Source organism: Amblyomma mixtum, chromosome 8 (assembly GCF_055824585.1).
Source record: "Amblyomma mixtum isolate Tamu chromosome 8, ASM5582458v1, whole genome shotgun sequence".
NCBI lineage: Eukaryota > Metazoa > Arthropoda > Arachnida > Ixodida > Ixodidae > Amblyomma > Amblyomma mixtum.
This window is the reverse complement of record NC_143019.1, coordinates 78,172,178-78,184,856: the sequence shown is the minus strand read 5'-3', so window position 1 is coordinate 78,184,856 and position 12,679 is coordinate 78,172,178. Positions and strand designations below refer to the sequence as shown.

Here is a 12,679-nt window from a genome sequence, read left to right as displayed (position 1 = left end):
TGTTCAAAAGAATCTCTGAGTGCCTAACATTCATTGCCATCGTATTCATGGTTGACCAATCGATGTTCGGCAAATTGAAATCCCCAGCTAAGAAAAACTTTACGTGCTCACCCCGGAAACGCTGTACATAATCGTAGAGTTGCTCGAGAAATGCAAGATCTGCCGTAGGAGGGCGGTATACAACACCGAGAGCTATAGAGTTACCGTAAAAATCAATTTTACAAAAGATGCTTTCGTGTTTAGGAATAGCTGGTAAAATTGTCACATTAATGTTTTCCTTAACTACAATAGCAACTCCACCCCCTCGGGATTGTCTGTCACATCTAAATATCTTATACGATGGGGGGATGATTTCATTATCGAGCACACCGGCGTGCAACCAGGTCTCCGTCAGCAGCGTGACATGCGGGTCAAGGTCATAGAGCAGCGCTTCAAATCCGACACTTTTATTCACAATACTCTGCACATTTAAAGAAAGTAACCTTAGTTGACAAGTGTTATTTCCTGGTCATTTGGGTGCACCATTTTCGGCCATTCGCCGGGTTCTCACTCGATTATTTTGAGGCAAAGCCTGGTTTTCGTAATTTTGTGCAATGCGGTCGTCTGAATCTGCACCGGGCCTCACAAGCTCCCGTCTTTCGTTTTTTTCCTCATCCCACACGTACTACGTCACCTTGTTGAGAACTAGCTTATCGTACTTCAGATACGCTTTATCTTCAGGCGTGAGACTGTCTTTAACGGACGACCATAGCTGCTTTCTTATTTTTTGGATTCTGAATGAATAATCCTCCGACAACGAATAATCAGTGCCCTTTAGTTTCTTTGCAATTCTCAGGAGCTCCATTTTTTCATTGAAATAAAAAAACCGCATTATCACTGGGCGCGTTTTGTCTGGCCCCCCTCTTCCCAATCTGTGTATGCGCTCAAGACTGTTTACTTTTATTCCCAGTTTCGTTTCAAACATTTCTGTCAAAACAACATCCCTGAGCGATACCACAGTTTCGGATGCAGATTCAGCGATTCCGTAAACGATTAAGTTATTGCGCCGATTTCTGTTCTCAAGATCATCGATTTTTTTTAGTAGAAATTCAGTCTGCTCATTGAACTTCGAAACCCGACGCTCACATTCTTCCACCCTTTCTACGGTCTCTGAAAACGACAGCAGCTTCTGCTCAATAGAAGCGAGCCTTCTGTTAGTTTCAGCAACATGACTTTCCAAGCTTTCCCGTATAGTCTTTAACTCATTTGACGCCTCCTGTTGATTGGCAAGAATAGCTGCCAGCTGTTCAGAAACCGCAGGGCCAGGGCCTGGGTTCATTTCTACATCCCCATTTAACAGAAGAACAAGAAAGCACAAAGATTCAAAACAACTCGCGACACATTCACACAACACCCTTGGGCAAGGGACTACAACCAGACACAAGGAATCGCTTTTAAAGTCGTGACTGCTTGATTTTCTACTAACCTGCGCAAAAAAGACGACCCAGGTTAGCCGCGTCTGCATTCTTTGGTTGGTCCCTTGCCCACTGATGACAAAAGCTTGAGGGGCGGTGCCGGACGGCTCGGGTGATGACGATGTTGCTCCGATGTACCTTTGCAGAACAGGAAAATGTCCGAAATTCGAGGCATTTCTTCCAGCCCGCAAGCTATCACTGCCGTCGAGCGACACAACTTGTACTTGATGAAGCTTGAAGATTAGTGATGGATTGCCAATGTGGAATTCTTGAAATGTCACCGGCTCATTGCACGCAGCAAGAACCTGCGCAAAAAAGACGACCCAGGTTAGCCGCGTCTGCATTCTTTGGTTGGTCCCTTGCCAAAATGATTCATTAACAGCGGGCGTGGTCTCATTGAATGCAAAGCATTTCCAGAGTTGTCCATAAGTGTTATTACACGCATTTTAGCTTTTTAGACGGTTCAATAACAATTGCGTGTCTAGCTGAAGACAAACGACATTTACGAAATGTTCCAACTAAAAAAATGCAAAGTCCTCACGCATTTCGTAGAAACTTTGTAGCTATAGACCTCTGCATCCGGCCAGAATGTTGTCGAAACGCCTCCTCTCCGGACCGTCGGAAACCGGTCCCGCCGCCCCTTCCGCCGTGCTAGCGCGAGGCGCTCACGACAGTCCAGCGAACAATATGACAGCGCCCAGGGAGCCCCTATTGCCGAGCTCTATATTCCTTCTCGCCTGCCGAGCTACAACAACTCAAGGAGACATGCCGCTCGCATTTCTCACTAAATAAGGTTGCACTGCACTACCTCATCCTACGTTTACGCTCCATTTAAATTCTCTTCCGTTGCCATGACGGACCTCATGAGACCCTTTATCAGAGTGACCATTCATAATTTCTTAGCCCCAGGTCCTTATCTGCGTTTACTTATGCAATCTTTTCGCGATAAAATATATCTAAACGTATCTATATGTGCGTCTTTGAGAATTCATCCGAAGGTTCAGAAATTAACTTCAAGGTTCAGTCTCTATCTCATACCGGCAGCCTCAGATGAAGAGGAAGCATTGGCAACTCGTGCCGATGTGCTGTCCTCCTCCGACAAAGAAGAAGGAACGTCCTGCAGGGTTCGCACGCACGCTTGTACGTCGCTCGAACCAGAAAAGGCTTCGCTCCGCCCCGGTCTTCCAGAGCCTGGGAATATGGCCAGGAAGAAGAGCAAGAGGTCCTCCTCTGTCAAGCCGGACCACCAAAGCACGGTGATGACGGAGAGCGGCATCGTCACTGCCGTCGAGCAGCCCTCCGGTCCCGTCGCATCAGGGACGACCGCCTTAGGCGCGCTGTCCGTCACTTCGCCGCTGTCCCTGGAGGCCAAGCCGGGCGCGTCCTCCCTCACTTCGCCGCTGTCCACAGAGACCAAGCCGGGCGTGTCCTCCCTCACTTCGCCGCTATCCCCAGAGATCATGCCGGGCGCGTCCTCCCTCACTTCGCCACTGTCCCCGGAGGCCAAGCCGGACACAAATCCCGTCGCGTCGCAGACTGCTAGCGGGGCAGCCATGGGTACCGTCGCCTTCGATGCCACCGTGTCGCCACTGGACCACATCCTCATTTTCGGCCACGGCGTGTTCCAGAGGCTCATCCTGCTCTGCACCCTGCTATCAGTGTTCTGCACCATCCTGCACGCCGAAGCCTCGACGAACCTGGCGCGACCCGTGGACCACTGGTGCCGCCCTCCGGCCGCCTACGCCAACCTGCCGCCAGAGACGTGGAAGAACGCCAGCATACCTTTGGAGGAGGACGGATCGTACAGCAGATGTTTCCGCTACGAGCCTCCGTTCGCGCCTCAAAGCACGAACTCCTCCCACGACGGTCGGGGAACTGTGCCATGCGACGCCGGCTGGGACTACTCTGTAAGCGCTGACCACTAGCTCAGGCGTCAAAGAAACCCTTGTTTTTCGTTTGTGTTCGATCTTACCAAATCTAACTGATGCGAGGTGTCTAAACGGGAGTGTTTTTCGTTACTACAAACCTTTCAACTTCGCAGCATATAGGAAAAAGGACTGGAGGCTGCAAAGCAAACATGGACATGGTAGCTACCTCCTTTCAAAAAATCCCGACCTCACAAAACGCACATGCACACTGCCAATAGCAGGCAGTGCCGCCTCGTTTCATATCAGTGTTAGCCCCGTTCGTTGAATGCTCGGTTTTCAGCCATCGAGGTGTTACTTGCGCATAGCGACCTATTTTGAAAGGAAGCAAATTTATTGTGGTCTGTCTAGCTCGCTGTGGCGAATTCCCTCATTTAGTTTGTTGTAAACTGTATCAAGACATAGCGTGTAACAGATTAGCTCAGCTGAAGCCTCTCTTCTGAAGTCTACTAGCTCCGAAATGCATTCTGGTTATTGCGTGAGGCTACGGAACATTTTGCGTATCATTGCGCTTGGCGCGAATACTGCCCAAAGTAGTATTCAAGCGAACCAGAATACTTCTTATTGCAGTATTCCTTAGTGCAGTATTACGCCTTGAGACTCAAAAAGCTCTGCATAGAAAAATTCACGTCCTGGACTGACGTCACGTGCCACGCACCAAAGAAAGCTAGCTTAGTAAAAATCGCTGTTTGGTAAGAAATTATTCACTCCTTCAACGTCATTCCTCTACTTCCTGTCTTTTTTTCTCTCTCTGAATTTTAACTTACTATGTGAAATCGAAGAGGCTTGGTGGCTGAAATAAGAAACGTTTGGTTTCTGAAGTAAAGAGCAGCATCACCTCGCGAGCCACTCTTCACGCGGCGAAGACGGGGTCGGTAGCAGTTACCCATCTCTGGGCCGGTACGTGAGGCATAACCATAATGACTTACGAAACCTGTCACACGTCATCATTGAACCAACTTTCCTCCCCAAAATATGTCGTGTCGTCATTTCATGTAAGTCTTAGCAGGAATCCCACCTTATCTTACCGAAGTATAGTAGATCAGCATTCGCAGCACTATCTCCGAAGGACGAATCATTTCAAAGCGCGACAACTTCGGTGGTCCTCACTACAGTCATCTCTTAACTACTAAAAGACTGAAGTTATGCTTCTCAAAATGGGAGGAACCTGGCAGAGTTCTTGAAGACTAATTGGGTACTTCTCACGGCCCTTCATTTATGACCTCCTGTGTCACCAACTAAAGCCAGTGATATCAGCCATTAAAATGTCTGCGGCTCAAATCCAACACTTTTTCATCAACACAACACTTTCGAGGTAAGTGCAGCCATGCTAATATACCAACCTTGTTTTTCTGGTAAGCCTGTTTCGTCGCGTTGACACAGGCGTCGACCCGCGTCTCGATCGTGGGCGAGTGGAACCTGGTGTGCGGCCGACGCTGGCTGATGTCGGTGCTGACTGCCTGCTACATGGCCGGCTCCCTGCTCATCATGCCCTTCGTCGGCGCAGCGGCTGACCGTCTCGGCCGGCGTCCAGTCCTCGGCGCCTCGCTATCCGTCCTCATCGTGTCTGGCATCTCGCTCGCCTTCGCCAGGACGCTGCCCATGTTTGCCTCGCTGCGGTTCTTAATCTCCGCGTCCGCCGGTAGCCTGGTCGTCATTTCGATCGTCCTGCTCTTCGAAGTCACCGACTCCTCCCGCCGCGTGCTCTTCTGCAGTATTGCCGTCACCGGAGGCTTCACAGCGGCACACGTCTACGGCGAGCTGGTCTACGACTGGATCCATGACTGGTCCCTGATCCAGCTCTTCTGCATGGTCCCCACTGGGCTGCTAATTGGAGCCGTGTACTTCGTGGAAGAGTCGCCTTGTTGGCTCCTGGCGACTTTCAGGATCAGGAGAGCCGTGGAGGTGGTGATGTCGGCGGCAAAGATGAACGGCACCGACATGGCCCTCGTCAGCAAACGCCTGGAAGTCATCAGGCAGGAAGCCAGAAAGGCGAGGGCCGATGCCTGCAAGGAAGCGTCACCGGCAGAGCTGTTCACGAACCGGGCGCTGCGCAACGAGACATTGGTTGTGTACGGCTGTTGGTTCCTGGCGAACAGCTTCTCCTACCGGCTCAGGGAAAGCCGCGAGAACCGCGTCGTCTACCGCGCACTCGTCGCTCTCGCGATCCCAGCTGTGGCGGCCAATGTCTTCCTCCTGAGCACCAAGGGGCGGCGCCTGTCCACAGCGCTCAGCTTGGTCCTTCTTGGCAGCCTGTTGGCCAGCCTCGCGGGAGTTACGTTCTTTGTGCCCGGTGAGTGCCTTCATAACTCGGCAGGGTAAAACGGAACACTTCTCCCCTTGGAAACATGTACCAGTATCTCAGACCTAAGTCTAATCGGCTTACACAGCTTTTCAAAAGGTGCTTTAAACAACAAAAGTTGTGTCTCCAACATCGCCTTTACTCAGGACAAGTTCTGAAAATCCTGGAGAACTCCGCAGTCTTCTTCATTGGAGAAATGCAAAAGCATCTGCGTTTGAACGTCAGCAACTTTTTTTGCAAGTCATCGTTGTCACGCGATACTTATCACGTGAACCTTAAATGACGTCAGTAATTTTTTTGCAAGACATCGTTGTCTAACATCAGTACACATTTCCAACACACTTCACCTTCGTACACAGCCCTACGCGTGCACTTCGTGCGCCTGTAAGGCCTGATTCTCACAGCCGGTCTCCTCTCCGGCGCGGCGGCGACGGAGACGGGAACCGCGGCCGCAACGGAACGGATTTGTGTCCTAATCGAAAGAGGCGCCGGACACCGGCAAACCAGTTTGGGCGGCAGCTCGCTGCTCCCACGTGACTCTACGTCAGTGCCTTTTTTTTTTCTTCCACGCGAAAAAAAATAAACGCTGCTCGGCGGTCTCTGAGAAACATGCCGAAGTAGCGATGAAAGTCGTCTGCCGTCTGCTTGCGCTGTGGTTCGCTTCGCTCTTATCGCAGAAAAAAACCGATGTAATCTCGCAAGCGGTGGACAAAGTTTGAAGTTAGTTTATTAACTCTACTCAACTCCCCTGTTTTTCCAACGAAACACCACGTGTACAGCACCAAAACAAATATATATATGAGTATAGCAACTACTTTTCAAGCCATTGCATAAATGAGTGCTGCAGTCATAGTATTCAGGCCGATATGCACGAAATTGAACATATGTAGGGTGGTAATGAACTCTGTTATCAATAGCTTGGGAGATTGGTCTTTATATACAACCATTCAAGAATTAAGCTAGCAAAAGAATTTAAACGGCTAATAAAAACAATAAGGCCTCAAGAGCTAGCAACGGGTGAACAGAATTTTGTTTTTTCTGCTCTTTTCATTATCTCCGCAGTTACCCCTCTCGCCCCTTTCTCCTTTCTTCACCTGGATGGTTCCCCTTTGCATCAACCATCCCCTTCACTTCAACCTGGCAACAGTCTTTTCGTCCCCCACTTCGTTACCCTCCCGAACTCCCTCTGTTCGTCATGGCCCACGGGCCGTGTTTTTTTTAAGGTTTTTTCTACCTTATGGCTCGCCTCTGAACTGTGGAGCCGTTTCAACCTCCCAGGCTTTTCCTGATTTGGGGTGTCTTGGGTTTGCGAGCTTCTTGTAGCATGCAAGCGGAGTGCTGCAGTCGGCGCTGTTTGTGAACGGGCTTTTCCTTCTGGGCTAAATGTGAACGAGTGTGTTGACCCGGCGTGCCGTTTTCTGTATTTCTCTGTGCGTGGAGTGAACCTCAGTTGTTAGCCACCTCCCGTGTTGTGTCATTAACTCTACGTTTTCCGTGCCATTTTCCCAAAGTAATATCGCACCAGATATCCCAGCTTCAAAGTATCGCGCGGTGTGCTTCGTTCCCGCTAGTGGTATTCAGGCAACAAACACGGGAAGGCTGTTTCGCGTAAAAAAAAAATTGACCTTGAGAAGCCTATTCAGCTTCTGTACAAGGGCACATTGCGAGTACTGCTGGTGCTGCTGCATGACTTCCCAGAGTTCCTCTGCGACTACCACTATGGCTTCTGTGACCTCATTCCAGCGAACTGCATTCAGATGCGCAACTTGATCTTGAGTGCTTTTCCCCGACACATGCGGCTGCCTGATCCTTTCACACCAAACCTGAAGGTGGAAGTTCTGCCAGAGATCACACAAGCGCTGAGAGTCCTCCCAAGCTTTGCTACAGTTATCCAACCCCAGAGCTTCAGAAAGGATTTGGATTCCTACATCAAGACACGTGGTCCTGTGACATTTCTGTCAGAACTTCGCAGCAACCTGCAGGCAACAACTGAGCCTGGCATTAACTACAATGTGCCACTGATGAATGCATTGGTGCTTTATGTGGGCACCCAGGCCATTGCTTATATTCAGAGCAAGAGCCTGACTCCCAGTATGAGCACAATTACTCATTCGTCACAATATTGCTCCCCCCCTCCCAAAAAAAAAACATGGACGTCAGGAAGTGCTCTTGGAAAAGGTTTTGGTGCTGTATTTTCATTCTTCTGACTGATTTCTTGAAAAAGTGTCAATTTAAAAATTGTAGATCACTTTGACAAACGGCCGGCTGGAGTGTTCGCAACAGGGTATCGTCCGAGTAGTTTTTTTCTTAAAGCTCTAAAAGATAGCGCATGAAATTCAAATACATAACAGTGGTGCTACTTGAGCGCCCCCTCCCCCCCAAAAAAAAAATCATTTATCGTATATCCCACGCCTAGTGCAACCACAATGCTCATTCGGAGACCCGTTTTGGCTCGAACACCTCGCATTTGCCATATGAAATAAAACGGTCATCCGCTCTCTGCTCCTCGACAGCGGGCGCTTTTCGGGGCGCAAGGCGCGTGCATGTCCCGACGGAGAGTAAAAAAATGAGCAGGCTTTTTGTATTTTCTCCCTGCCCGCGCACCCGCGCATCGCCGCCGCCGACGCTCACCAGCGCCATCTCTTGGTCTCAGCAAGCAAGCCGCGGGTGACGTGAAGCGAGCTCGCGCTGTGACTGGTGCGTTCTCCGTGGGGCAGTGCTCCGTCGCCGCCGCTCGACGGAAACGTAGAGCAGGACCCGGCGGCACCGGCCACCCGATTTGGGGGGGAAAACGGTCCAAATGCAGCCCCCTCCGTCGGCTACCGGCGTGACGGAGGCGACGGAGCAAGCCAAAAACCGGCTGTGAGAATGTGGCCTAAGACGACATTCTCACAGCCGGTTTTTCCCTTGCTCCGTCGCTTCCGTCGCGCCCGCGGCTGCCGGAGGGACCGGTTTTTGAACCGTTTTCCCACCAAATCGGGCGGCCGGTGCCACCGGGTCGTTTCCGTCGTTTCCGTCGAGCGGCGGCGACGGAGCCCCGCCCCACGGAGAGATCGCCACTCACAGCGCGAGCTCGCTTCACGTGACCCAGCGCTGGCTTACTGCGACCAAGAGATGCCGCTGGCGAGCGTCGCGGCTTAGTGCCTCGATCTCGCATCGAGGCTCCCTATCGCGGCTTCGGCGGCGATGCGCGGGTGCGTGGCTGCGCGGGCACGAACAAACAAGCGAGGGAGCAAATGCAGTGATCAGCGAGCGCCCACCCAAACTGGTTTGCCGGTGTCCGGCGCCTGTTTCGATTAGAACACCCCTCCGTTCAGTAGCGGCCGCGGTTTCCGCCTCCGTCGCGCCGCGCCGTAGAGGAGACCGGCTGTGAGAATCAGGCGTAACACACTTGAGCCGACGACCCCGACTACCGGCGAATTTTTTTCCCGAATTAGGTCACATGATAGGTAACTCTTCCTGAGTCCAAATTTTGTGGACACATTTTGCGCACATAATTTGGGGACGACTTACGGTGACGGGTTTTCTTTCGCGTGAAGCTTATGATGCTTTCGCTTTAAAAAGAAAATCTGTTTTGTTTTACGAGGTTGGTGGAGTACAGCGCTTCATTTCGACGCACTCACAAATACGCATGCAGGCATAAAATAAAACTTCTCCCTTCCTGCCTTTCCAACTGATGGCTTCTGTAAGCAAGGGTGCTCAAAATGAACAATGTAGCAGAAAGCGTCTGGACGCCTTCAACGTACGGTCGAAGCAACGTTTCACTGGAGAAGCTTCTCTTACAGTCCTCGAAAGCATGACTTGAAAGCGAATATGGGAATATGAGAGCATAATTTCTACCGCCTTTGTACACACCTTATATTATGAGCATCTGATGTTTTCGCTTGCGTGCTCAATACTTGAAAATTTTAGTCGATGCTGGTCTAGAATTTCATGCATTTTTCAAATAAGCTCTCAGCCGGCTCTTATCTTTGTATGTAGCCTCTATGGCCTTGCTCTTTCAGTCGCATACTCTATTCGATTAAACATTTAAAGAGGTAATGTTCGGCAGAATTCCATGCATGCCGAAGATTCGCAACACTAAATACAACAACGTGACAAACTCCTCCGAGTTGGGGCCCATGAGCTCTTCGAGATTTTAGCGTTATTTCTGCTATATCGCCTCCGAAGGCTGTCACTTTCTGAAGCAGTTATTTTGTCTTTCGTGGGAACTAAGCCGTTGATTACTGGTATGCAAAGCGCTGAAAATTTCAGGCGCAAGGAACGCTATTTTTTTTAATCATATGATAACACCTCGCAAGCAATTGTTCGACAACACGTATCCCGCAGGAAGTGGCGACATCTTGAGCTCTCGCCTGATGACGGCGGTTCTCGTCGCAGAGCTGTTAGCCGTGGACTTGGCCGTCATAAGCCTCTATGTCATCACGGTCGAGATGTACCCGACCGTCCTCAGAGGAAGCGGCATATCCTTAGGCTACATGTGCGGCCGTCTAGGGGCCACCGTGGCTCCATTCGTCGAAAGCATCGAGTCGAGCAGCGTCCGAGGCACCGTGCTCGCCGTGGCGTCCCTCCTGGTGGTGGCCTTCGGCGCGCTGGCCTGGGTTGTGCTGCCGGAGACGACCAAGGTCCACGCAATGAACACCTTTCGCGACCGGGCAGACGAAAATGCGGACAAGTGGATGCTCCAGGCCCCGCTGAAGATAGCTCGCCGACATAGCCGCGCCAGGTCTATACATGAGCGTCGCCGGAGCTCGAGCTGCTCGGAATCGAGGCTGTCGAGGATGTCCAGGATTTCCAGAGCAAGCCAGTGAGGGTGCTGTTGCAGGAGCGCGAGCGGTGGCGACAAATGTGACCGCATAGTGCTCGACCTTTTCGTTTTTATTTCTTCTTTTTTTCTTTCAAGTCGCCTTAACACCAGTTAGCAATAATTTTCTTATTCTCAAGACAGAAGTTTCTTCTAGTTGTCAGGTGTTTTTTTAATATGCAGTCACCATGTAGCCAAAATTCCCCAGTTTACTTCTTTGCTCTGAAAATGTTTTAAACGAAGTCATAAATTTGCATCCTGATTGATGTTCGGAGACCTTTGAATTCTCCGTTACGATAGTATTCTTGATATTATCAGGCACCGGCACTTAAATGTTGTGGCTTGTGTGCTTATGTCGTTATTAATGCTGTCGTGCGTTTGGTATTCGAGATTTAGGATAGCGATTAAGCAGATGCTGTGTGTACTTTTATAAGTATGTGCATGTATTTTTTGATCCTGCAGCGGCTATTTTGTCACTGTAAATTTAAGGCTACAAAATGAGATGCCTGAAAGTGACTTAACCTGGATGACGACCCTTTGCGCACTATAGTAAAATTGCAAAAGCTCCTGTCTACAGAAATCGGCTAAAGTTATGCAGCAGCTCATTAAGACGCAGCAATTATCTCAATACGGTGCTTGTAAGTTTTAGCTTTATATACCCCTTTCCAGACTTTCTGTGGTTGGGACATTCCATTAGGCAGTGTCTGCAGTGAACTTGCTTCAAGTATAGAGGTCCATACTTCCGAAATGATATTTTTTGCAATGCAATGCAATGCACAGAGCTCTAACGACAGCGCTGGAAAAGACTGCTTCCTTGCGAATTTTCGTTGTGGCAGACTGCAGACTTCGGGACAAACTACTTGGTACCGAACACATCCGGGAAGCATCTTAGCAACGACACCGGCTGAACTTTCCGCGAACGTGTCCTTGGATAATAGATTCGCATTGAAGTGCGTGAAGTTGCAGATACCGCAAGGTGGCGCAAGGTGGCGTTCTGAGACGATCGTCTTCGCCTTGTATGCACAGTTCTGCTGGTGCAGTTGGAAATTTGACGATGAATATCTCGAAACACCAAACAGAATAGTCTAGGAAGACGACCGAAGCCGGTTTTCGATGTAATAAAATTTGATTGCAGTGAATAATGTGTGTGATAACTGACATTTAAATTTGGCATTGTCTAGATTGACTAGTCGCGTTGACTAGTCGCATACCCTTCGTAGGAAAGGGTTTCTGTTGACTTCTCATCGCTGCTTGTTAAGAAATTCTGAAAGGTTGAATTTTGAGAACACTCTTGTGAGTGCCGCTTAAAACGTGCAGGTACTACAGTCATGAAAGAAAATTCACTGGATCCTCCCGCCACCAAGGTGGCCCACTAAAGTTGCTTTTCTTGAGAATTATCGTGGATTTTTCGTTCACGGTCAACGACGCCTACGCCGACTACGACGCCGGCTTTTCTGCGACACAGCTCCTTATCGCTATAGCGTTAATAATTGCCTTAATGAGGCCTAATGCGTCCAATGATAGACCTCTCCTGGGTGTTAACAACGTGATGCCAAAGGTGCTCTGCCCGGTTGGCAAAGCAACCAACTTTCGGTTCTGTACCGCTTTCGGTTCTGAAACCCCGCCACCCCGCCGCTTCTCTATCACCGATTGCAGACGCTTCGCTATACGCGCCGCTTACTAATAGCCAACCTGACAGTCGCGTGTATTGCGTTGGTCGTATTCGAGGCTCGCAATAAGCGGGATTCCCTTGTTATAGACAAAAATGCGAACTCAAAACAGTGCAAGTCGGTTATGCGTATCCGTTTATTCAAACTAGACCCTATTAGTGCACTTTCCAAGCTCTCCAGGGCAGTCATGTGCCTCTCACCGATAGCGTTGCTACCAACAGGCTGCTTTAAGGACGTGGTATAAATAATCGCGGTCGAAGCCTCAGTTACGTCGGCCTCTTCGTCATTATCCTCATTAGATTGCTGTCTACGGGAGAGTATTCATACATCGCGTACTAATATTTTCGTGTATTACTCTCAGATGTCAGCGTCACCATCAGCACCAACGAGGTCATCCTGAGCGCAGTCAGATCGGGCTAGTTGCGCATCGACGCCGCGTTACAACAAATGGACATGCGGCCGACAACATGTGGGTTTTCTACAGCGTCCCCTAGCGTTCCAGGGATAGTAAACTCTGCCGTACT

General features: G+C 50.0%; 1 protein-coding gene across 1 annotated transcript; it reads left to right on the top strand.

Annotated features, from left to right (window-relative positions):
* The first annotated feature begins 2,653 nt into the window (after window positions 1–2,653).
* On the top strand, window positions 2,654–10,492 carry LOC149333111 (solute carrier family 22 member 7-like). Its single transcript, XM_089557642.1, has 3 exons — window positions 2,654–3,361; window positions 4,763–5,697; window positions 10,015–10,492. Exons 1-3 carry the CDS (start codon window positions 2,654–2,656, stop codon window positions 10,490–10,492), a joined length of 2,121 nt encoding a protein of 706 aa, XP_089413768.1.
* Window positions 10,493–12,679: the final 2,187 nt, after the last annotated feature.